We start from the raw sequence: 25,133 nt of genomic DNA on the forward strand, positions 1-25,133 counted from the left end.
GGCGGCTCCGCGGCGGAGGAGGGCCTCGGGTTCGGCTGGGCCTCGGGGACCGAGCGGGACACCGGCGAGAACGCGAGCGGCTGGCGAGCGGCTGCTTAGACTGCGGGGACAGGGCTGCAGCGCAAGGCCGAGTCAACCCTGCGGGTCCAGGGTCGGGAGTCAGGGCAAGGGTGAAGTGGAGGGCGGGGCAAGTGGCGCCTTTCCCCTGCACTTTCTCTGCATTAATGAGATTGCCTAGCCGCGTTTTAGACAGGTTTACATTGGCTCCCAGTCCGCGTGTCAGGTGAGGAAATTGAGGCCGAGAAGCGGGAGGCGTGAGGATCTGCAGGGCCAGGCAACCTGCTAAGGGGAATCTGGGAACCAAGAATTCGGGGTCTGCGCTCACAGGCAAGCTTGGATCGGTGGGAGTCGGGTGCAATGCCCCTGCTGCATTCCCTGCACCCCACTACCTCGCACCTGCTCGCTCCTGCAGGCTTCCTGGAGGAGGAGCTCCGTGGTGGAGGAGGAGCCAGGGCTGCTTGGGGAACAGGCGCTCAAGTCTCCGTGATAAGAGACAGAACCCGGGAGGAGCCCCGTCAGCTGGTAGGACAGAACGTTCCAGGAGCAACCTCATGGAAGAGAAGCAGATCCTGTGCGTGGGGCTAGTGGTGTTGGACATCATCAGTGTGGTGGATAAGTACCCGGAGGAGGATACGGATAGCAGGTAGGGGCGCCCAGAGCCCAAGGGACGCTGCAGCCCAGCGTCTGTGTCTGGCCAGAGGCCATGAGAGTCCAGTCTTGGGAGCCAGTGTCCTTTGCCTATGGAACCTGGGGGGCTCTGAGCGGGACAGGAGAGGAAAGAATTGAAGGCTTTAATAAGCAGCAGCAGACTTTGGAGAGCACTGTATTAGCCAGTTCCCATTTCAACCCTGGAACTGCGTCAGGCATCATCCCCATTTCATTGATAAGCAAGTGAGACTCTGAGAGATGAAGCGATTAACCCAAGGACACACAGCTAGTAAGGTGCAGGACCAGTTTTTTTTTTTTTTTTGTAATGCCAAGATCTATGCACTTGGCTCTCACCAACGTTTACTTCTAGTTCATTATATATATATATAATTAATATTAAATAAGTGTTATAGATTTATACCAGGAAACCCTGGTGGTGTAGTGGTTAAGTGCTACGGCTGTGAACCAAAGGGTTGGCAGTTCAAATCCACCAGGCGCTCCTTGGAAACTCTATGGCGTGGTTCTACTCTGTCCTATAGGGTCGCTATGAGTCGGAATCGACTCGACGTCACTGGGTTTGGGATATTTATATCACCTATTTCTAAAAAAGATTTGAGGTAGCTTACAATAAGAGGTCTGTGCAATTAGACTGTTCAAAGACCATTTAAAACCATGGTATTTTAGCTTCGACTATAGCTCAGGGCTTGCTGGTGGAACTGGAGGCAAACTTGAGGATGCCATGGGTTATGGATAGAGCTGGTTCAAACTTTTCCCTGATGCTAACTCCTAAAAGTTTACCAGAAATCCTTTTTAGGAGACATTGAGCAACATAGTGGCAAATATCCTTCTCAGTGGTCTGGTAGAAGTTGAAGCGTCATTTGTTGGTGCTTATATTTACTACTGATAATCCCATTTACACTGTCATCCCATGGGGCATTTCAGTATAGCACTTAAGAGTACTGAGAAGAAATGATCCTTGGCTCTCAGTTCTCTCAGCCAAGAACTGGATGGAAGGGACTTCAACACTGAGCTTTGGCAAGACACTACAGTGCCCACGGCAGAGGGGCTAATTGAAGGCAGAGATCCTGACTCTCTTCTAGCTGTAAGAGTCTGCAAAGCACTGGCATGTTCATTATCACATACTTCCCTCTCAGCAGACCATAGAAACATGAGTCAGTAACGTCCTCCTTTTATAGATGAGGAAGCTAAAGATTCAGAGTAGTTCAATGATGTGCATGATAACTTCATAGTTCAATAGTGGCAGAGCAGCAATTCCAACTCAAGCCTCCTAACTCCCAGCCCTCCATCATGTCTTGCACTCCCTGTCCCTTTCGCTGCTGTGCCTGTCTCCTGGAGTTGACCCTTTGTTTTGGGCTACTTTGTTTGCCAGACCTAGGGGCCCCTTGCTAGGGCAGCAGGGACAGTAAGGAAGGGGCACGAGAGGTGCTTCTGTGTGGATTGACCTGACCTTGGCAAGGTCGGCCCCCGGATACAGTGCACAGTGAGGAGTTAGGCTTACTCTCAGGAGACCAGTGAAAAGTCTGGGACACAGGCTCTCCAGGGACTGTGGAGCCCTGGGGGAGACTCGGAGTGCCTCTTTGTAACAGAGCTGAAGTTTCATTCCCTTGGGGCTAATTAGGTCAGGAGGTTAGGATAAGGAAGTCCTGCTGGCTGTCACTGTGATGGAGGCCATTTGTGAAGGTGGGTGCTAAGTTACATGCCTCTCTAAAGAGACCCTTCCCAAATGCCCACTGTTCTCCATGCCCCTCCTACCCAGGGGGATGCAGAGCACACTTTGCTTGTCTGTAGAGCCTTCTCTCTGTCGTGCCCCCATCCCGCCTAGCCTAGCTCACAGATGAGCAAGCCTGAGTGGGTACCCCCCTCTGCCTTAATACTGGCCTCAAGTGGACAAAGGGGCAAGAACCTGCCCCAGGGTCTCTATGTTCAAGGGGCAGTTGGGCCCTCTCAGGAGCTGCCACCTGGAACTCGGCTAGACCTCTGAGGAGTGAACCTTGCTTCCCAGAGTCCAGGCTGAGGAGAGCCTGCCAGAAAGCATCCTTATGCTCCACTGAGCGTTTCTGCACAGGAAGTTGGGTATTAGTGCGACTTTGAAAGGTTTCCACAGGGTAAAGTTCCATACCTTTTCTGGGAAACCTCATCAAAGCCAGGGCCTAACTACTGTCATTTAGAAAGTACAGAGTAAATAGCAGTGATTTTGGAAGTCAGGAAACCTGGGTTCTGATATCAGCTTTGTCACTAACTATTGGTGTGATCTTGAGCCAGTTGGATTTCTCTGGACTATTTTCTTCTTCTCTGCATGAAAATTTCTCCAAAGCTCATAAAGCTTGAAAAATGTTTAACTCTTTACAAATCAGTATGCTTCCTTCCTAATGAAAGCATGTTCCCCCTTTCCCAAGGCTGAAGGGAACCACAGGGTGAAGTTTGTGTACAAATATACCTTATCCTAAAATTCTAGTTCCGTTTCTTTGAGTTAGTGGTTCTTTGGTACTTGTTTCTCATATTGTTAGCTGCCACAATCATTTTTTGGAACGGCAGAATAGAATTAACAACCTGCAGTGTTTACCTCACATTACCATTGGAGCACAAATGGGAAATCATTCGAGTGCTTTGACTCTAGATGTGTATGGTATTTTTGTTGTTGATAATGACAATGAATCCCTTCCGTTGTATCTTGAGTTAGTTTCCTTTGGTTAGATTTTCAGTAAAGATGGAGAAAAACTGGTTTTCCCCAATAATCTTTTTAGCTTTTGACATCTTAAAAGCTACCTCCTGCTTCTTAAATGATCGCAATTTCCAGGTTTTCTCTCCTGTTCTATTCACTTTAATCTGCAGGTATTATTGATGTCTAAAAATTGATGTCAGCTCTCCTAAAATAGGAGTAGGTGGTACATTAGATGCCTTTGGGAAAAGAAGAGGCCCTTAATCCTGAGGTCCTTGGAGCCGATACAGGAGGCTGTCAGTACAGCCAAGTGGGAGAAGCTCTGACTGGGGGGAAGGGGGAACGTTGTAAACTGTAGAGATTACCCAGATGTAGTGGAGCCCTCAGATTATGATGGGCCTCATTGAATGGCTTCCTGATGCCATAAGTGAAAAGACAGAAAGTAATTGCTGTGCACTTGAATTTAGCCTGGGCTGGGGAGACAGACCTGGACCTCAACCAAGCCACTTCCCTTCTGAGCCTCAGCTGCCCCATCTAGAAAAGAGGGGGCTGGCCTAGAGGCTTTCTGAAGGGGATCTTGGCTTTTACACTGTGGTTGCCCTGCTCATCCCAGTGACCCTCCTTTGCTTTGCAGGTGCGTGTCACAGAGATGGCAGCGTGGAGGGAACGCATCCAACTCCTGCACCGTTCTCTCCCTGCTGGGAGCCCCCTGTGCCTTCATGGGCTCACTGGCCCCTGGCCATGTTGCTGAGTGAGTAGAGGGAAAGCTCAGAGGAGGCCTGCCTAGAGGGTTGGGGGAGAAGAAGACTCTTCACCCTGGGAGGGTGGGTGGTTTGTGGCCACCAGAAGTGGGTGGGAGGGGGTGGAGTCCAGGGATCCCAGGTGTTAACGGCACTTCTGTTAAGGTTTCATTTCCACAGCTCATTTCCTTCGCCACTCCCTGGAGCCTGCTAAGCCTCCCCACATTGCTTCCCACAGACTCTGCGGTGGATCTGACTTTGCCCTTCTACAGTCCCTTTTCCTGGCTGTGCTTGAGGCAGGAGGCAGTTAGGGACATGCTGTACTTGCCCCTCCCTCAGGGATGCCCAGTGTCTAGGGGGCCAAGCCCACAGTTTTCTTCCCAGTGGAGGTGGCAGGGCTGGTGTCGTGTCCCCATTCTTCACTGAAGCAGCAGGAGTACCCCGCCAAGGGCAGCCAAAACCATGTACTAGGCCCCGAAGCCATGCCTCCAGCTCACCAGCTGTCAGGGCCGCAGCCCGTAAATGGCCACGTGCTTTCTCCATGTTGGCTGCGGCAAGGACCCAAGAGCCCTTTGACCCTTTGACTCAGCAAGCACTTATCAGGAGGTGAGGCCCACCCTTTGCCCATTGTGGGCACTGGGGCATGCTGCTAGGTTCTGAAGCACAGCCCTTTGTACCCCGGTTTGAGGGGGTGCTGCCATAGCCCAGCACCTGAGCCACAGTCAAACTCCCCGCCCTGATGAACTGGCACCAGGCCGGTAAGAGGAAAGGACCTGCCCTCTGAGATGGGACAGGATTTTGGGCCAATGGCAGGTCCCTTAGTTAACTAACTCTCTTCAGCAGCCCCTTTCTCACCCTAGCTGGAGGCAGGCCTGTGGCTCCAGGTCAGTGTGGGGACCCTCCTTTATGGAGCAGTCATGGCAACAGGTGGCCCACTCTGAGTTCTCCCCATTTGTTCAACAAGCATTTAACGAGCACCTACCACGTGCCCGGCACTCAGGAGCAAAAAGTTATCTGGCAGATTAAACCATATATTCCATGCTCTGAGAAGTCGAGCCCTGGTGGCATACTGGCTAAGAGCTCATCTGCTAGTCAAAAGCTCTGCAGTTCGAATCCACTGGCCACTCCTTGGAAACCCTAAGGGGCAGTTCTGCTGTGTCCTATAGGGTCACTATGAGTCAGAATTGGCTTGATGGCAATGAGTTTGAGGTATAAGACAAGGCATATGCCCTGACTTGTCACCTTTATATGAATCTGGACTGCCCAGCTTTAGTGTTGCTTAAAGTGGGGTCCAGGCACAGTGAGGACAGCCTGTACAATGGCTGGACTGCTGGGCAGACTTGCCAGCTCTCGGGCACAGAACACGCCATTTCCAGAGAGGGCTGGGATGGGGGGACTAAGGGGACACCCCCAGACTCACTCTGACTGGAGGGGATTCCGGGAAGGAGTCCCGGACTAGGCCCATATTGAGAGGCACCAGGCACTTGGAGCCAGCTAACTGCCCGGGAGGGTTAGCTTTGCTGTAGGAGCCGAGGGCAATGAACAGCCCGCTTCCTGGCTGGGCATCATGGAGGCAGGTGTAGGAATGAGAAGAATCCCAACTGTAGCACTGGAAGGGACTTGAGAGAGAAGAGTACATGGGGATAAGCATGCAGAGGGCAGCCAGGGGGCAAAGTATCACCTTGGTGATTAATTATTAATTCTGCCTGTACCTTGCATAAAACTCACACAGGCCACAGTGCCCCCTACCTGTTTGGTTCAAACAGGGTGCAGGGTCTAGGCCCCAAATCTGTCCTTATCTAGCTTTATGAACTGGAGCAAATGCTTTCCATCTTGAGTTGGCCTGAAGGACAGGGTCAGGGTTGGGGTTGCTCAGTTAGGTCCTACAAGAATGTCCTTTGGTGTGTTTCTCACTGAGCCCAGTATGCCCCTGCCTCTCCTGCCCCTTGCACAGTCTGCGACCCTTCTCGGACAAGACCTTGATTTCCAGGTCCCTCCTAGTCCTCCTCCATTTGCATCCCTGCCTTTCAGGGTCCTAGTGGCCCTGCCAGCTACCCTCTAGTCCCCACAACCCTTGTCGAACTGCACCTTCCCCTGGGTTCCTCTGCTCTGGCAGTTTTGTCCTGGATGATTTCCGCCGCTATTCCGTGGACCTGCACTACACGGTCTTTCAGACCGTGGGCTCTGTCCCCATCTCAATGGTCATCATCAACGAGACCAATGGCAGCCGCACCATCCTACACGCCTATAGGTTTGTACAATTGTCTGCGCCTTGCCAGCTGCTGCCACCATCACTTAACTCTAAGAACAGGACCCTTCTTCTCTCAGAGGCCCCAAGTTCTCCAGCACCCCCTTCCCCATGCCTGTGAGAGGTCTAGGCTACTTGTAGGCTCTAATCTGTGTCTCCTTGCCCTTTTCCTGGCTCGGGTTCCACCCCAAGCTTCCTGGTGGCTGACTTCAGGCGGCGGGGTGTGGACGTGTCTCAGGTGGCCTGGCAGAGCAGGGGGGAGACTCCCTGCTCTTGCTGCATCGTCAACAACTCCAATGGCTCCCGTACCATTGTGCTCTACGACACGTAAGGCCCCTGGCCTCACCCTGCCACAGCCCACCAATCAGCTCACAGCCTCACTCACCACTGTGGGCATCCTGACTGCCCACCCTCTGCAGTCTCTCTCTACCAGAAATTGCCCCATGCCAAAGTGTTCGGTGATTTTTGAATTATTTTCAATTAGGGGAGAAGTGAGGTGGGAAGGGATGGGCTTTGCTCTGCCTGGCAACTTGGCCTTGTTCAGCACCAAGGACAGGCAGGCAGGCCTGTACAAAATGTAATTTATGATGTGATTCCTCCATAATTAGTCAATCAGCAGCCTGGGTGCTCGTGTGGGGAAACTGTTCTCAAGACAGAGGGGTGGGGGGTGGGAATCAAACTGTCTCAAGGGCCAGGGGGCCCACTGGGATTTCCAGGGTCAGCCCCAGAGTTGCTAGCTGCAGCATGGTACCAAGGAGCTGGGATTTGGGTGTTCAAAGGAGATTAGTCTCCCAAAGGTCCCAGGATAATGAAGCCAGACCAAATGCTCCACACACAATTTGCAGCCATTGCTGAAGGAGAGGGAAAGGGAACATCTGGGTCAGCAGATCAGGGCTGTCTGATGTGGGAGGAGGGTCCTTTCAGGGTCCGAAGTTACTGGGGAGAGGCCCTGTGGGCCTAGACCTTTCTCATCTTCCCCCAGCTCCCACCCCCAGATTCCTCCCTGAAGAATCTCGGGGGTTTAAAATGTTTACTGAGAACCTAATATGTGCCAGGTACTGTGTTAACACTGGGAGGGCCCAAGCCCAGCTGCCCTGGGGTCCAGGCTGTCCCTACTACCTGGCATGATCACGGGACCTGGGGAAGAAGGCAGTCACCCCAGGACGGGCTTTGTCCAGTGGTCTCTGGGCTCTGTTTGTTCCAGTGAGTGAGTGAGCAGGCGTATGTCTAGAGGCAACCTTCAAACTGGGCAATCCTAGTCATCTGCCCAGTAAGCAACAATCTGTAGCAACTTTGATCAAAGATAAGATAAGGGTATTCACAGGAAGTGAGGGACAAGAGTTCTGAGGAGAAAAGTTTATTGCACACCGGCCTCCAGGCATATTCACACCAACTCCAATTCCAGTAAGCTTGTGAGGCTGAGGGTTTTGGCCCCACTTACCTCAGAAGGAGCCCTGGTGCCATACTGGTTAAGAGCTCGGCTGCTACCCAAGAGGTCGGCAGTTCGAATCCACCAGCCGCTCCTGGAATCCACCAGCCGCTCCTGGGACACCCTATGGGGCAGTTTTACTCTGTCCTATAAGGTCGCCATGAGTCGGAATCGACTCGACGGCATTGGGTTGGTTGGTTTGTATTAGGGTCGCTTTGAGTCGAAATCGACTGGGTGGCAACGGGTCTGGTTTTTTATATCAGAAAGGCCCAAGTCACATAGCTAGTTAAGCGGACAATGGATTAGACCACAGAGGATGGAGAGGAGGACGCTGGCAGTGTATAGGTCTCCGGCCAAGAGGAGGGTCGAGGCAGACCCTTTCCCAGGATTCCACGCCTAAGCCAAACATGAACTCATTCTCACCTGCTAACCTTGACCTCAGGGTTGCGACATCTACCAAAGTCAGGGCAGTGGTGCCATGGGTACCACAAGCAAGCTCAACACTGGAACACCAAAAGCTGCCCGAGCTCCGAGCAGCGCAGGCAGACCAGCCAGGGCCTTTGTAGTTTGCCGGGGCACTGCATGCTGGGAGCTGCATGTGCAGCTGGCAAGGGGAATTCTGGGAATTGTAGTCTCTGGCGCTCCCAGAGCATCCTGGGAGGTGTGGTCCCCAAGGCACAAAGGACCTTGGTCCCCTGACAGTTACCATAGTAGAATTTATCTTTGGATAATCCCACTGTCTGAAACACAGGATCACCTGTCTGGCAGGGAGGGGAAGCCTAGCAAATTGCCTTCAGACCCCTGAGTGGATGGAGCTGAGTGAGGCAAGGAGTGGTTGGGAGTTCAGTTTAGGACAGGGCCTATCCTGGAGCTGATCTTGAGACTCCTGTGCTGTAGATCCAGCTTCCTGCCATGCTGCAGCACCAGGCAGAGGGTCCCCAGCTGCCAGTTAGCAATCCTGGCCCTGACTGACCTCACCACGCCTCTTCTTTCCTGTCCTTTCCATCTCATGGGCTAGGAACCTCCCAGATGTGTCTGCTAAAGACTTTGAGAAGGTTGATCTGAGTCGGTTCAAGTGGATCCACATTGAGGCAAGCCTTGCCCTGCCTGTATTTTGAGGGGCTCAACTTTCCAGCCCCATCCACTGTCCTCCTCCTTCCTTGGTCTCTTTGAACCAGGAAGTACCTTAGAGAGAACTGAATCCAACCTCCCTCATCCCCTCTCCATCCTCCCTCATGTTTTCAGGTGAGGAAACTAAGGCCCAGAAAGGTTGGGTGGCATACTCAGGGTTACACAGCAGGATTCAGGCACAGCTGGCTCTAGGCAAAGCCCCATGCTTGCTGTGTTACTGGCTGTCCCACCTCTGCCAACAGCCTGGCTCTGTAGGGCACTTGACCCCTGGGGGAGCAGGAATGAGAGGGCCTGACCTAGCTCCCAAATCAAGGGAATGAGGACCTTCATTCCAAGAGAGGAGTTTTGGAGTCCTGGTGGGAAGAAACATGGGGAAGTCCTGAGTTCTAATCCCAGTCATGGCAATTTATTGTAGGTCCTTAGGAAAGTCTCTTTTATTCTTTAGTCTCCTCATCAATGAAATGGGAGGGCTGGTCTATAAGGTCTCCAAGGCTCATGACAGCTCTAGAATTTTGTGACTTGGGATGCAATTCTAGCCTAGCTTTCCTGGCCCCTCTCCCTTCTCACTCAGAGTTCCAGCAGGAAGGGAAGAATGAGCCAGGTAGGCCAGGCAATGCCCAGCTGGTCCTGAGCTGCCTGCCTTGCCCCAGGGCCGGAACGCATCGGAGCAGGTGAAGATGCTGCAGCGGATAGAGCAGCACAATGCCAGGCAGCCCCTGGAGCAGAAGATCCAGGTGTCCGTGGAGGTGGAGAAGCCCCGAGAGGAGTTGTTCCAGCTGTTTGGCTACGGAGACATGGTGAGCGCCCCAGGCAGCTTCCTGGTCACACACAGCATAGCAGCTCATTCTTAAAGGGAGCCCAAGAGTCCCCTTGTCCAGCCTACCGCTCTTGGGATGGCAACTCCTGGCTTGGTGGTGTTGGAAGATGGGGGTGAAGCAAAGAGGCAGACCCCCAACTTTGGGCTCCTGTCCAGGCCTTAGCAGTGGCCAAAGAGGAGAATTTCTCCATCCCACATGGGTACAGTAGTGTAAGGGTAGCCAGAGGGCTTGGACGGGGCCAAGACAGTCAGCCCCGGGGTAATCCTGTCTGGAAGCATCTCCTCTCTGGGCCTTCTCAGTCTTTTCCTCTGTTAAATGAACTCTTCTCTGCGGTTTCTTCCAACTCGGGTGGGGAGCAAATTGTGGGAGTCACTAGGGGGCTAGTGGAAAGGGGACTTGTACACGGTAAATGTGGGAAGGGCTGGGACGTCAATGGAATTTGAGTGATAATCCTAGCATCATAATTTATAGATTCCCACCTTGACTGCAGATTTAAACATGTGGATATCAGAGCCCCACCTGCTAGTTTGTTATCTGAGTGGCGGGAGTGGAGCCTGGGCTTCAGTGTTTGCAACAAAACTTCCTTTGGTGATTCTAAGGTGTAGTAGGTGTTGAGGAAGCTCTGGAACCTCTACACCTTGGTTTTACAGATGAAACCTAGAGGGCAGAGCTGCGGGGGCGGGGGGGGTGGGGAACTCCCCAAAAGCTGGCACAGTTTAACTTGACACTGGTAGATTTTACCCCAAGATGGCGCTCAAGGCTCTCTTTGTGTTTTCAAGTGTGAGGCATTCACCGATCTCAGAACAAGTAACAATTTGCCTTCCAATTGACTGATTCATGGCGTCCACATGTGTGTCAGAGTAGAACTGTGCTCCACAGGGTTTTCAGTGGCTGTTTTTTTTGAGAGCAGATCGCTTGGCCTTTCTTCTGAGGCACTTATGGGTGGACTTGAGCCTACAACCTTTTGTTACCAGCCAAGCACGTTAACTGTTTGCACTGCACTAAAAAAAAAAAAATAGACCAGGGCTTTTGTGCCACAATTTATGTCGTTGTACTTTAGTATATCATAAACAATTAAAAAAAATATTTCTGTGGGATAGTGAGATGCTATGTTGGGATTTATGTGGCTGTGTTGGGGGAGTTGTTACAATATAGGGGCAACGCTAGGCTAGGCTGCTGCTGGTAAGGGACAGAGCTGGGACTAGAATGAGAGGTGACCCTCAGGCTTCCTTCCACTGCCTGCAGGTGTTTGTCAGCAAAGACGTGGCCAAGCACTTCGGGTTCCGGTCATCAGTAGAAGCGCTGAGGGGCTTGTATGGCCGTGTGAGGAAAGGGTGAGCTGGGGGACCTGAAAAAGGGGCCCTAGGATGTGAGGAGTGTGAGAGCTTGGGCTCTGAGGGTCTGCCCAGGGGTGGATGAGTCTGGGGGCAGTTGGGCTAACACCCTAGCTGAGCAGAGAGGCTTGCAGGGCTACGCTCATCTGTGCCTGGGCCGAGGAGGGTGCCGACGCCCTGGGCCCCGATGGACAGCTGATCCACTCGGATGCTTTCCCCCCACCCCGGGTGGTGGATACTCTGGGGGCCGGAGACACTTTCAACGCCTCAGTCATCTTCAGCCTCTCTCAGGGTGAGTACCCCAGCAGGAGGGGACAAAGGTGGGGCCTGCTTCAAGACCAGGCTGCCCCAGCTCTGTGTCCCTCCTTCTAGGAAAGAACATGCAGGAGGCGCTGAGGTTTGGCTGCCAGGTAGCCGGCAAGAAGTGTGGCCTGCAGGGCTACGATGGCATTGTGTGAAAGCCCCGTGGCAGGAGCATTGGCTCACCACCCCTCCCTGGGGGCTGGTGTCTGGGCTGCCCTGCTCCCTGAGGAGATGCAGGCTGTGGTGAGGACTCTGCCTGTGTCTTGGGTTCCCTGTGTCACACTTGCAGAGCCACAGAGCAAATAAATCTCCTTCCCCAGAGCCAGCCTCCTCTGCCAGTCTGTTTGTCCTTCTTGATGTCCGAACTGCTCTGGCTGGGGACTCCTGAGGCTTTGACACTCCAGTCCTTCTCTCTCTTTCTTCCTTCCCCAAATTAACCTCCCTGCCCAGGCCTGCACCCCAGCACACCTTCCCGATGACCTGAAGCTGTGAAAAACTCCTCTGGGCCCTGTGCTGTGCACTCCACTCCCTTGGCCCGAGGAGCTGGGAGTCCACATGGCTGAGCCAGCTGCCAGGCCGCCAGGCGGGGAGCCTACTCTGTGGCTTGGTGGGGCTTTCACAGTCCAAAAATATCTTCCCCGGAGAGCCCCACCCTTGGAGCCTGCCTTGTAGTGAAGGCGGTGCCTTAGCCCTAGATGTGACCAGGGATATGGAGTGCTGCGGGCTGTCAGGGAGAGCAGCTCCAGAGGAGGGCCAATTGGAATTGGGGGCCAACTCCAATATGGCAGCTGGGTCAGGGCGGCTGGGACCATGTAATGTGATAAAGAGCATGGGGCTTTGGGGTCAGAAAGATCTGAATTCAAATATGCCACTTAATTAGGTGTATAGATAAGTTGCTTAACTCGATCAATGTCAGTTTCCTCATCTGTCATATGGAGCTAATAATTCTACCTGGCTCACAGAATTATTGTGAGGAAAGAATCACGTAATACATAAAATGCCCAGCATGACACCTGGTACAAACTAATCTGTCAATAAATGATAGTTATTAATATACTGGGGTGGGGGGCACATACAGGGTGGTGGGAAGTCTGCCCTGAGGTATGGGAGGGCACTGGGAGTGGGCATCAGGGGAGGAGGGAAGAGGAGAGTGTTGGCCCCAGGCATGGAATGAGCTGTCCTCATGTGACTGTCTGCAGCTGGCTGTGGCCTGGCCCCATGGACTTTGCTGGGTCTCAGCACTGCCAGCTTCCAGGAATACTAGGAAGACTGAATCCTGGCCCCTTCAAGAGACCTGTCCAGGCCCTACCCCCATGTGCCCCTGTGGGGTCTGTGGAGGCTGGGCCCTTGGATAGACGGCCCAGGGGGGCAAATTCATTCAGTTCTTTATTGGTAATCTGGGCCCTAAAAACTGTCCCCCAACTTAGGGTCTCCCTGAGCTGAACAGAAAGACCTGCTACCCTGCTGAGGCCAGGAAGGGGACACAGGGGCACCCTCATCCCACCACACCCTGCACCCTTTGCAGCTCGCGTTCTGGCCCTGAGACTTCTAAGGGTGCAAGCCTGAACTCTCAGGGTTTATATTTCATCATTCTCTAGCTGGATGCTATGGACCTCAAACTCCTGTGGGGTGTTCTTAGACTTCAGTGTTTCCCCTGCAAGCACTTCTTCCTCTGCAGTGTCCCTGGCCTCTGCCTGTCCCCCAGCCTCCCCTCCAGGACCTGGGCCTTCTGCTTCAGGCTCTGGCTGTCCCCCAGCCTCCCCTCCAGGACCTGGGGCTTCTCCTTCAGCCTCTGCATGTCCCTCCGCCTCCCCTCCAAGACCTGGGGCTTCTGCTTCAGCCTTCGCTGGTCCCTCAGTCTCTTGTACAGGCTCCAAGGACTCCCTTCTGGCCTCTACCTGTTCCCCAGCTTCTCTGAGACTCAGGGCTTCTGGCCCTTCTTGTTCTAATGGGCCTTTAGGTAACAGGGGCTGCCTTCCAGTAGCATGTGGCTCCTGGGGAGCAGAGTCAAAGGGCTCTTTGAGGGACTGTCCTGGGAAGTTGATGAATTCTGCAGGAGTCATGAGCCCATCCCCATTCATGTCCTGGGTCTCAAGCACCTTGTCCACCACCAGGATCACCTGTGGGAGCACATGGCTACAGCGACTCTGGATGTTCCCAGGAGCCCCCATCCAATGCCCCCACATTCCTGCCATGCAGGCTCCAAGTGTTGCTTTTACAGGGGACTCACCAAAAAAGCCATGGTGAGAAAGACCAAGCACCAAGGAGCTGGTCTCCTCCAGGGAGAGGCCCCCCGCCCCCATCCAGCAGAGCTTACTGGGTTGGTGAGAGGAGAGTCAGCAGCTCCAGGGGCCAGAGCTGCTGTCAACATGGACAACAGCTCCAGGCCATCCAGCTGTCCACTCTGGTCATAGTCGTGGAGGGCAAAGAGGTAGAGGAGAACTGAGGAGGAGAAGCTGTGTTAGAAGAGGCGTCCAGGGGCAGGTGGAGAAGGTGGGAATCAACAGGCCAGCCAGAGGTCAGTCCCATTTCTGGTGCCTCGGCCCATAAGCCCAGCCCTCACCCTGCTCCCGGCTCATGTGCTCCGGCTCCTCTTCCATTCTCTCTAGTCCCTTCAGGTAGCTCTGCAGAAGACTGTCCAAAAGTGGAAAATCAGCCCAGGAAAGACCAGTCTGCAGCCCCAGGGCCCCAGTCCAGCCTACTCACCGGAGCTGCTCCTCGCCGGGCAGGAAGGGGTTGGGTAGGGCCTGCTGCACCACTTCAGGCTTGGGCCTGGAGGAGGGAGGGAAGGGCCAGCCTTGCAAACAGCCTCCCTGCAGGGCCCAGCACAGGCCTCCAACCCCAAACCCACAGCAGAGTTCTCTCCCCAGAGCCAAAGGGAATTGTTCCTCAAAATACTCAAAAATCTGGTGAGGAAGAGGCCTCTCTGGTCCTCTCAGAAGTAGAACCTTATGCCATCAGACTGTTTTTGTAGCTGCCCGACTTGGATTTCAAGCGAAAACCCAAAAATCTGCTTAGGTAGAGGCCAGTTGAGGCCCCATCTAGTAGACACTGGCTACAGACCCAAGAAAGCAGCCCAGTGGGTGGCAGGACACCTGAGATGATGGCAGCTCTTCTGCCTGGGTGCTGGGAGCTGAGGGACAGGTCTGGGCTGAGTCCAGTGGCCCTGCCCAGTTTTATATGAGACCCAATTAGCTTCATGACAAAAAAAAAAAAAAAAATTGACTTTTTTTTTTTTTTAAAGCAGAGAGCATATATGTTGGTTTTAGAGTTTTAATCTGCTCAGGATCTATGTGTCAGTCTTTAAGGCTCAAAGGTTTGTCCCCAGTTCTGGACAGAGGTACCTGTTTGCCCACGTCAGCCAGACCTGCTACCCTAGAGAGTTAGAGGGAGTGGTTGTAGCGATTGCTGCCACTGCTGCTAGCCCTTGCTGATGAGCCTGTCTCTGTCTCCACTTCTACCCAGCACACGCACTGCATAGTATTAATAACCAGAGCCTTGAGAGAGGTAATCAAATCAAATGGCGATGGTATGCCAGTGAGCTCTGTATCTCGGGAGTTCCCACTCTAAGGATATAAGAGGACTGCAGCCCTCCCCACCCAGCGCTTCTTTCCTATGCATCACACCTCATTGGCATTGAGCTCCCTGTTTCCAAATGAGTCCAGCAAACTTGTTCTGAGTGCCCACTTTGTGGAGGGCACTCTGACAGGCATGAGGCATGGGATACAGTGATCAGTGATGTTCACCCTAGTCTCCTGCCTCCTAGAGGGGCCCCACCCACCCCAGGTTTTCTGGAGACTTCTTGCACCCGGTCCTCATCTTCCCATTACCTTGTGGCTCCATCCTTGGGAGCAGCCTGACCCAGGGACAGCAGCAGCAGTGGCACCACTAACACTCTCATCAGCAAAGGTAGCATCCTTCCTGGAATGGGAACCAGGAACAGAGTTAGGGGTCAGCAGGAAAGGGGGTGCCTGCCACAAGAATGGAGGATCAGTGGGTTAGACCGGAACGCCTTCCTCTTCATGCCTCCACCCTGCAGCCCAGACGGGAGGACTCCTGCTCAAGGGAGGAGTCACCCATGGACATCAGAGATCGCCCAGGTCGGTGGGCTCCACACTGCGTTTCAGCAGTGGGACTTTGCTCAAAACACAGCTTACTCCACATCCGGTATGTAAGGCCTCCCATGCCATCATCCCCCTCACTCCCGCCAGCCCCTGAGGTGCTCTGAGAAGTGCAGCTTAAATCTGTTTGACCTGTTCAGTCCTCTCATTTCACAGATGAGGAAACCAGCTCAGAGAGCTTAAGAAAAAGGCCAGATTTGAAGACACAGGGAGTCAGAAAAAGGCTAAGAGTTAAACAGAGAGGCAGAGAGGGAAACGGGTTGTTTGTTTGTATATTCATCAAAGAACAAGTCAAAAGATGTGCAGACTCCTTGAAATAGGCCTAAACTCAGGTACAGAGTGAAAATACAAGTCAGCATCAATCCATCAGTGGAATTGCTACTTATGAAATGCAGTTAGGAGAATAAGATCCCAATATGAAAGGAAAAAACAAAAATTTCTCCTTAAGCATACATTATGTAGGCCCATTGGCAAAAACAATGACTTGATTACATTAAAATGACAGTAAAATATAGAGAGGATCAAGCAAAAGCACATAGGTTCTTGGGTGGCGCAAGCGGTTTCACTGCTAACCTGAAGGTTGGCAGTTCAAACCCACCCAGAGGCACTACAGGAGAAAGGCCTGGTGATCTGCTTCCATAAAGATTACAGCCAAGAAAACCCTATGGAGCAGTTGTACTCTGGGTCACCATGAGTTCAACTTGACAGCAACAGGCTTGGTTTGGTTTTAGGAGCAAAAGCACAGAACATAAACCTTTCTGATTAGTCTCAGGTGTGTGCATATATATTGAGTTTCTGAGGAAGCAGAAGCCCACCAAAGCTGAGGCCCAAGACTCCAAACACATCTCTAGGAAGAAAAATCATCAGATGCTTGATGGTTTAACACAGATTCTAGGAAGCCTCTGAAACCGTACCTATACTCCAGCTGTCACTGAGTTTCCCTGGGGAAAGTGTTCATAACTTTCAGTAAATTCTCAAGAGCTCTAAAGCCTTAATACGGTTCAGAATCACTAGAAGGGTGGACATCAGTTTCCTAGGAGATGAAGGATAGACCAGGTGAGCATGTGGCTAGATGAGAATTACGGGCCTAGTGTATGTGGGAACCTGGCTGTAGGCTATGCCAGCAGAGTTGCCTTGAAGAAGCAACAAAACATGGAAGTTCACAAGAAGGTGAAACTTTAAGGGTCTTCATTTTCCAGTGGATATAGTGAGCATACACAGTGTATTGGTGTCCATGCTAATGTGGAGTACTTCTATTCCTGGCAATAGGCAGACTAGAAATTCTGGAGAAAGAAGTGCTCCTATTACAAAAGTGGGGCCCCGGTGGCTGCTAACCAAAAGGTTGGCAGTTCAAGTCCACTTTGGAAAGCTACTACTTGGAAACCACATGGGACAGTTCTACTCTGTCCTATAGGGTCAGTATGAATTGGAATCGACTTGATGGCAACGGGTTTTTGTTTTTGTTTTGTTATTACAAAATGTGTAACAGTGCATGATAAATGGAATCCCCAGTGGCCAGATGGGTTGCTGAAGTCACAGCTGCCCTAAAGGTGTTCACCAAAATTGTCTGGCTTTAGCTGTGCCCGGAAAGAAGCCAAGGTCTTGGGCTCATCCAAGTAGGCAGCTGAAGCTGAGATCTCCATATAATTTGATATAATATGATATGTTATGGTAGAAATGTCCCACAAAAACTAACTTAGAAAGATGAGTAAAAATAAGTGTTTTTTCAGATAGACTGAGTTGGCAAGAAAGTAAGAAGTTCTTAGTGTACAAACCCAAAAACCCATTGCAGTTGAGTCGATTCTGACTCATAGTGACCCTAGAGGACAGAGGAGAGCTTCCTCATAGGGTTTCCAAGGAGTGGCTGGTGGATTCAAACTGCAGACCTTTTGGTTAGCGGCTCTATCACTTAACCACTGCACCATCAGGGCTCCAAAGCATAGGGAAAATAGTATTACTGGGAAAAATGTGAACTTGACGTCATCTTTTATCTTAAGAGTATCTGCCAAACCAAACGCAATTGATCTTGAGGTATCAGTTTGAGAGCTGCATGCAATACAGGAGACCAGAAATAAAGCCTAAAGTTATATAAATGAGAGTCAAAGATGGCCTGTGTATTGGCCCTCAGGTCGTTTATTTCTTCATAACAAGTTGGGGCTGTTAGCCCAAAAAGCCCACCAGCGCTAAATTCAAATTTTTACACATCCAGTTGCTTTAAAAATAGCCCAAATAAGCAGATTTGGGGCCATTTAAAACCTGCCTGCTTTGCATACGCTGCAAAACCACGCCCCAGACCTGCTATCCATGGAAAAGATAAACCCCATAGTTATAAAGATCCCAAGCTGCTGCCCCTAGGAGTTCTCTGACCCAGAGACTCCCCATTTTGCTGCTGAGGGACATCGGCAAAATACGTAATTCCCTTCTTTGCGTCCTTTCTCCTCTGGGAGTTACCTTGTCCCCTTCTGGTGCCCTGCCCTCCTTGCCTGCCCCACTTGCCTTTTGAGGGTCTCCTTCAGCAAGAAATGCCTCCACATGCATGCAACGTCTGTCAACTCGTTGGCCCCAGTAAATGGCTTGTTTTGTAACACTGCCATATCATGGTATATCTTTGTCCTTGGGCAGCCCTGAAATACTTTGATTTCGCTACACCTGGGCCCACTCAAAGTGGGGAACCTAATAAGAGATTCCCTACATAAAGCTGGGATGCCAAGCAGCTATACCATCAATATAAGAACGAACAAAAAATAAATTTTCCATGAAGAAGGGCAGCAAAGAATCTTGCCTATCTTGACCTTGGTGCTGGATAGAAGGGAGAAAAAAAAGTCTTCCCTGAGAATTTGTAACAAGCCAGCTTTAAAGAGTTGCCGAGACCTAAATTTATGCTACCTACATGATTAGGATCACCATGTGTCTGTCAGTTTGTCCCTACTGTGGTGGCTTGCATATTGATGTGATATTGGAAGCTTTGCCACTGGTATTTCAAACCTTGCCAGACAGGCTTCAGTGGAGCTTCCAGACTAAGACAGACTGGGAAGAAGGGTCTGGCAGTCGACTTCCGAAAAAACTGGCTAGTGAAAACCTTATGAATAGCAGTGGAACATTGTCCGATATAGTGCTGGAAGATGAGCCCCTCAGGTTGGGAGGCATTCAAAATACGACTGAGGAAGAGCTGCCTCCTCAAAGTAGAGTTGACTTTAATGACGTGGATGGAAGCAAGCTTTTGGGACCTTCATTTACGGATGTGGCATGACTCAAAATGAGAAGAAACACCTGCAAACACCCATTAATAATTGGAATGTGGAATGTACACAATATGAATCTAGGAAAACTGGAAGTTATCAGAAATGAAATGGAATGCATAAATGCATATCCTAGGCATTAGAGAGCTGAAATGGACTGGTATTGGCCATTTTGAATCAGACAGTCACATGGTATGCTATGCCAGGAATGACAAGTTGAAGAGGAATGGCATCGCATTCATGGTCAAAAAGAACATTTCAAGATCTATCCTGAAGTACAACGCTGTCAGTGGTAGGATAATATCCACACACCTACAAGGAAGATCAGTTAATACGGCTATTATTCAAATTTATGCACCAATCACTAATGCCAAATATGACGAAAATGAAGATTTTTACCAACTTCTGCAGTCTGAAATTGATCAAACATGCAATCAAGACACATTGATAATTACTGGCAATTGGAATGCAAAAGTTAGAAACAAAGAAGGATTGGTAGTTGGAAAATATGGCCTTGGTGATAGAAATGATGCCAGAGATAGCATGATAGAGTTTTGCAAGACCAATGACTTCTTCATTACAAATACCTTTTTCACCAAAATAAATGGTGACTTTTTTTATGGACCAGACGAGATGGCATACACAGGAATCAAATTGACTACATCCGTAGAAAGAGACAATGGAAAAGCCCAAAATCATCTGTCAGAACACAGCCAGGGGCCAGCTGTGGAACAGACCAGCAATTGCTCATATGCAAGTCCAAGTTGAAGTTGAAGAATATTAAAACAAGTCCACGAGAGCCAAAGTACAACCTTGAGTGTATCCCACTTGAATTTAGAGACCATCTCAAGAACAGATTTGATGTGTTGAACGCTAATGACCAAAGACCAGACAAGTTGTGGAACGACAAGGACATTATTCATGAAGAAAGCAAGAGGTCATTAAAAAGACAAGACAGAAGAGATCAAAATGGATGTTAGAAGACACTCTGGAACTTGCTCTTGAGCATCCAGTAGCTAAAGTGAAAGGAAGAAATGATAAAGTAAAAGAGCTGAACAGAAGATTTCAAAAGGCTACTTGAGAATATAAAGTATTGTAATGAAATATGCAAAGACCTGGAGATAGAAAAACAGAAGGCAAGAACACACTCAGCATTTCTCAAGTTGAAAGAACTGAAGAAAAAATTCAAACCTTGAGTTGCAATATTGAAGGATTCTACAGGGAAAATGTTAAATAATGCAGGAAGCATCAAAAGAAGATGGAAGGAAAACACAGTCACTATGTCAAAAAGATTGGTTGATGTTCAACCATTTCAGGAGGTAGCATGTGATGAAGGACTGATGGCGCTGAATGCAGAAACCCAAGCTGCACTGAAGGCATTGGCAAAAAACAAGGCTCCAGAAATTGATGGAATACCAGTTGAGATGTTTCAACAAACAGATGTAGCGTTGGAAGCACTCGCTCGTCTATGTCAAGAAATCTGGAAGACAGCTGCCTGGCCAACTGATTGAAAGAGATCCATATTTGTACTCATTTCAAAGAAAGGTATTCCAACAGAATGCAGAAATTATCGAACAATATCATTTATATCACATACAAGTAAAATTTTGCTGAAGATCATTCAAAAGTGGTTGCAGCAGTACATCGGCAGGGAACTGCCAGAAATTCAGGCCAGATTCAGAAGAGGATGTGGAACAAAGGATATCATTGCTGATGTCAGATGGATCATGGCTGAAAGCAGAGAATACCAGAAAGATGTTTACCTCTGTTTTATTGACTATGCAAAGGCATTCAACTGTGTGGATCATAACAAACTATGGATAATATTACAGAGAATGGGAATTCCAGAACGCTTAATTGTGCTTATGAGGGTCCTGTACATAGACCAAGGGGCAACCATTCAAATGGAACAAGGGGATACTGTGTGATTTAAAGTCCAGAAAGGTGTGTGTCAGCCTCGTATCCTTTCACCACACTTATTCATTCTTTATGCTAAGCAAATAATTTGAGAAGCTGGACTATATGAAGAAGAATGGGGCATCAGGATGTGGATGACACAACCTTCCTTGCTGAAAGCAAAGAGGACTTGATATACTCACTGACAAAGATCAAAGACCACAGCCTTCAGTATGGATTACACCTCAATATAAAGAAAACAAAAATCCTTACAACTGGACCAATAAGCAACATCATGATAAATGTAGAAAAGACTGAAGTTGTCAAGGATTTCATTTTACTTGGATCCACAATCAAAGCCCATGGAAGCAGCAGTCAAGAAATGAAACGATGCATTGCACTGGCAAATCTGCTGCAAAAGACCTTTTTTTGTTTTTGTTTTTTATAATTTTTATTGTGCTTTAAGTGAAAGTTTACAAATCAAGTCAGTCTCTCACACAAAAACCCATATACACCTTGCTACACACTCCCAATTACTCTCCCCCAATGAGACAGCCCGCTCTCTCCCTCCACTCTCTTTTTTCGTGTCCATTTTGCCAGCTTCTAACCCCCTCCACCCTCTCATCTCCCCTCCAGGCAGGAGATGCCAACATAGTCTCAAGTGTCCACCTGATCCAAGAAGCTCACTCCTCAGCAGCATCCCTCTCCAACTCATTGTCCAGTCCAATCCTTGTCTGAAGAGTTGGCTTCGGGAATGGTTCCTGTCCTGGGCCAACAGAAGGTCTGGGGGCCATGACCACCGGGGTCCTTCTAGTCTCAGTCAGACCATTAAGTCTGGTCTTTTGAGAATTTGGGGTCTGCATCCCACTGCTCTCCTGCTCCCTCAGGGGTTCTTTGTTGTGTTCCCTGTCAGGGCAGTCATCGGTTGTAGCCGGGCACCATCTAGTTCTTCTGGTCTCAGGATGATGTAGTCGCTGGTTCATGTGGCCCTTTCTGTCTCTTGGGCTCGTAATCGCCTTGTGTCCTTGGTGTTCTTTATTCTCCTTTGATTCAGGTGGGTTGAAACCAATTGATGCATCTTGGATGGCTGCTTGCTAGTGTTTAAGATCCCAGACGCCACTCTTCAAAGTGGGATGCAGAATGTTTTCTTAATAGATTTTACTATGCCAATTGACTTAGATGTCCCCTGAAACCATGGTCCCCAGACCTCTGCCCCTGCTACGCTGGCTTTCGAAGCATTCAGTTTATTCAGGAAACTTCTTTGCTTTTGGGTTAGTCCAGTTGTGCTGACCTCTCCTGTATTGTGTGCTGTCTTTCCCTTCACCTAAAGTAGTTCTTATCTACTATCTAATTAGTGAATGCCCCTCTCCCACCCTCCCTCCCTCCCTCCTCTGGTAACCACAAAAGACTGTTTTCTTCTTAGTTTAAACTATTTCTCAAGTTCTTATGATAGTGGTCTTATACAATTTTTGTCCTTTTGCAACTGACTGATTTCACTCAGCATAACGCCTTCCAGGTTCCTCCATGTTATGAAAAGTTCCTCAGATTCATCACTGTTCTTTATCGATGCGTAGTAGTCCATTGTGTGAATATACCAAAATTTATTTATCCATTCATCCATTGATGGGCACCTTGGTTGCTTCCATCTTTTTCCTATTGTAAACAGTGCTGCAATAAACGTGGGTGTGCATATATCTGTTTGTGGAAAGGCTCTTATTTCTCTAGGATATATTCCAAGGAGTGGGATTGCTGGATCGTATGGTAGTTCTATTTCTAGCTTTTTAAGGAAGCACCAAATCGATTTCCAAAGCGATTGTACCATTTGACATTCCCACCAGCAGTGTATAGGTATTCCAATCTCTCCACAGCCTCTCCAACATTTATTATTTTGTGTTTTTTGGATTAATGCCAGCTTTGTTGGAGTGAGGTGAAATCTCATTGTAGTTTTGATCTGCATTTCTCTAATGGCTAATGATCATGAACATTTCCTCATGTATCTGTTAACTACCTGAATGTCTTCTTTAGTGTAGTGTCTGTTCATATCTTTTGCCCATTTTTAAATTGGGTTATTTGTCTTTTTGTAGTTGAGTTTTTGCAGTATCATGTAGATTTTAGAGATCAGGCGCTGATAGGAAATGTCATAGCTAAAAACTTTTTCCCAGTCTGTAGGTAGTCTTTTTACTCTTTTGGTGAAGTCTTTGGATGAGCATAAGTGTTTGATTTTTAGGAGCTCCCAGTTATCTAGTTTTTATTCTACGTTCTTTATAATGTTTTCTGTACTGTTTATGCCATGTATTAGGGCTCCTAACATTGTCCCTATTTTTCCTTCCATGATCTTTATCATTTTAGATTTTATATTTAGGTCTTTGATCCATTTTGAGTTAGTTTTTGTGCATGGAGTGAGGTGTGGGTCTTGTTTCATTTTTTTGCAGATGGATATCCAGTTATGCCAGCACCATTTGTTAAAAAGACTGTCTTTTTCCCATTTAACTATTTTGGAGCCTTTGTCAAAAATCAACTGCTCATATGTGGATGGATTTATGTCTGGATTCTCAATTCTGTTCCATTGGTCCATGTATCTGTTGTACCAGTACCAGCCTGTTTTGACTACTGTGGCTGTATAATAGGTTCTAAAATCAGGTAAGGTAAGGCCTCCCACTTTGTTCTTCTTTTTCAGTAATGCCTTATTTATCCGGGGCCTCTTTCCCTTCCATATGAAGTTGGTGATTTGTTTCTCCATCTCATTAAAGAATGTCGTTGGGATTTGGATCAGAATTGCATTAAATGTATAGATTACTTTTGGTAGACTAGACATTTTTATAATGTTAAGTCTTCCTATCCACGAGTAAGGTATGTTTTTCCACTTATGTAAGTCTCTTTTGGTTTCTTGCAGAAGTGTACTGTAGTTTTCTTTGTACAAGTCTTTTACATTTCTGATAATATTTATTCCTGAGTGTTTTATCTTCTTGGGGGCTACTGTAAATGACATTGATTTGGTGATTTGCTCTTCGATGTTCTTTTTGTGGGTGTAGAGGAATCCAACTGATTTTTGTATGTTTATCTTGTATCCCAATACTCTGCTGAACTCTTCTACTAGTTTCAGTAGTTTTCTAGAGGATTCCTTACAGTTTGCAAAAGACCTTTTAAAGTGTTAAAAAGCAAGATGTCATAGTCTGAGGACTAAAGTGCACCTGACCCAAGCCATGGTGTTTTCAATTGCCTCATATGCATGGGGAAGCTGGACAATGAATAAGGAAGACCGAAGAAGAATTGATGCCTTTAAATTATGGTGTTGGTGAAGAATATTGAGTATACCATGGACTTCCAGAAGAATGTACAAATCTGTCCTGGAAGAAGTACAGCCAGAATGCTCCTTAGAAGCAAGCAAGGATGATGAGACTTCATCTCAGATACTTTGGACTTGTTGTCAGGAGGGACCAGTCTCTGGAGAAGGACATCAAGCTTGGTAAAGCAGAGGGTTGGCACAAAAGAGGAAGACCCTCAATGAGATGGACTGACGCAGTGGCTGCAACAATGGACTGAAACATAGCAACAATTGTGAAGGTGGTGCAGGACCAGGCAGTGTTCTTTCTGTTGCACATAGGGTTGCTATGAGTCAGAACTTAATGGACAGCACCTAACAACAACATATGGTTTGGAAAACCTAAAACAGATAACATGTTTTAAAGTAGTCCCTGGTTGATAGTGCCCCAAGTTGACTGACAGAGGAACGCATACCTCTTCCCTGGAGGAAAACAACTTTAATCCAGGCCTCAAAGAATTTCCATAGATACAGTTCCAAGGAACATGAACTCAAAGCAAAAAAGTCATAAACAAACAAGGAAAAAAGGCACGGTGACTAACAGCCACCGTAATAATAGTGGGCAGAATCAGGCTTGAAAAAACTAAAGATATTAGAATATCATACACAGAATATAAAGTAAGTATGTCATAGTTTCTTAGTGCTGCTATAACAGAAATACAAGTGAGTGGCTTTAACAAACAGAAATTTATTTTCTCACAGTTTAGGGGGCAAGAAATCTGAATTCAGGGCACCAGCTCTAGGGGAATGCTCTATCTCTGTTGGTTCTGGGGGAAACCCTCGTCCAGCTTCTCTAGCCCCGACATTCCTTGGTTTCTTCTCAATCTCCACAGTCATCTCTCTTTCCCCTGTTTGTGCTTCCTTGTCTCTGCCTAATCTGCTCTTTTTATAACTCAGAGATGATTAGGTTTAAGATACACCCTACACTGATATAGCCTCATTAAAGTAATAAAAAAAAAACCCATCCCCAAACAGGATTATATCCACAGATACTGGGGTTAGGATTCCAACACATATTTTGGGGTGACAGAATTCAATCCATAACAAAGTATACTTAATATGTTTTAAGAAATTACAGAGAACCTTGAAAATATGAGAAAGAAATGGGCATAAAAATGTCCAAATAGATTTGAAGAACCAAAAATAACTTTTAGAAACTAAAAG

At 48.7% G+C, this 25,133-nt stretch overlaps 2 protein-coding genes across 4 annotated transcripts in view; one reads left to right on the forward strand and one right to left on the reverse strand.

The window, feature by feature from the left end:
* Nucleotides 1-12,084, forward strand: KHK (ketohexokinase). 3 transcript variants are annotated; one of them, XM_003411931.4, is made up of 9 exons: nt 2-283; nt 473-703; nt 4,023-4,139; nt 6,245-6,379; nt 8,824-8,896; nt 9,587-9,733; nt 11,000-11,088; nt 11,223-11,380; nt 11,461-12,084. In XM_003411931.4, exons 1-9 carry the CDS (start codon nt 225-227, stop codon nt 11,544-11,546), a joined length of 1,095 nt encoding a protein of 364 aa, XP_003411979.2. In that variant the 5' UTR covers nt 2-224; the 3' UTR covers nt 11,547-12,084. The 3 variants fall into 3 exon arrangements, with proteins under 3 accessions (XP_023406296.1, XP_003411979.2, XP_064151218.1); XM_064295148.1 differs by having other exon boundaries at nt 166-387; XM_023550528.2 differs by lacking the exon at nt 6,245-6,379 and having other exon boundaries at nt 1-283.
* CGREF1 (cell growth regulator with EF-hand domain 1) overlaps nt 12,054-25,133 on the reverse strand; it is a 20,154-nt gene continuing 7,074 nt past the window's right edge. The window contains exons 2-6 of the mRNA XM_003411933.4: nt 15,222-15,312; nt 14,098-14,163; nt 13,955-14,025; nt 13,709-13,833; nt 12,054-13,511 (exon numbers count right to left, since the gene is read on the reverse strand). Of these exons, the coding sequence (XP_003411981.1) occupies nt 12,969-13,511; nt 13,709-13,833; nt 13,955-14,025; nt 14,098-14,163; nt 15,222-15,307 (891 nt within the window). The 5' untranslated portion in view covers nt 15,308-15,312 and the 3' untranslated portion in view covers nt 12,054-12,968. The remainder of the gene's footprint in view (nt 13,512-13,708; nt 13,834-13,954; nt 14,026-14,097; nt 14,164-15,221; nt 15,313-25,133) is intronic.

The sequence above is a fragment of the Loxodonta africana genome, chromosome 12 (genome assembly GCF_030014295.1).
Source record: "Loxodonta africana isolate mLoxAfr1 chromosome 12, mLoxAfr1.hap2, whole genome shotgun sequence".
Taxonomy (NCBI): Eukaryota; Metazoa; Chordata; class Mammalia; order Proboscidea; family Elephantidae; genus Loxodonta; species Loxodonta africana.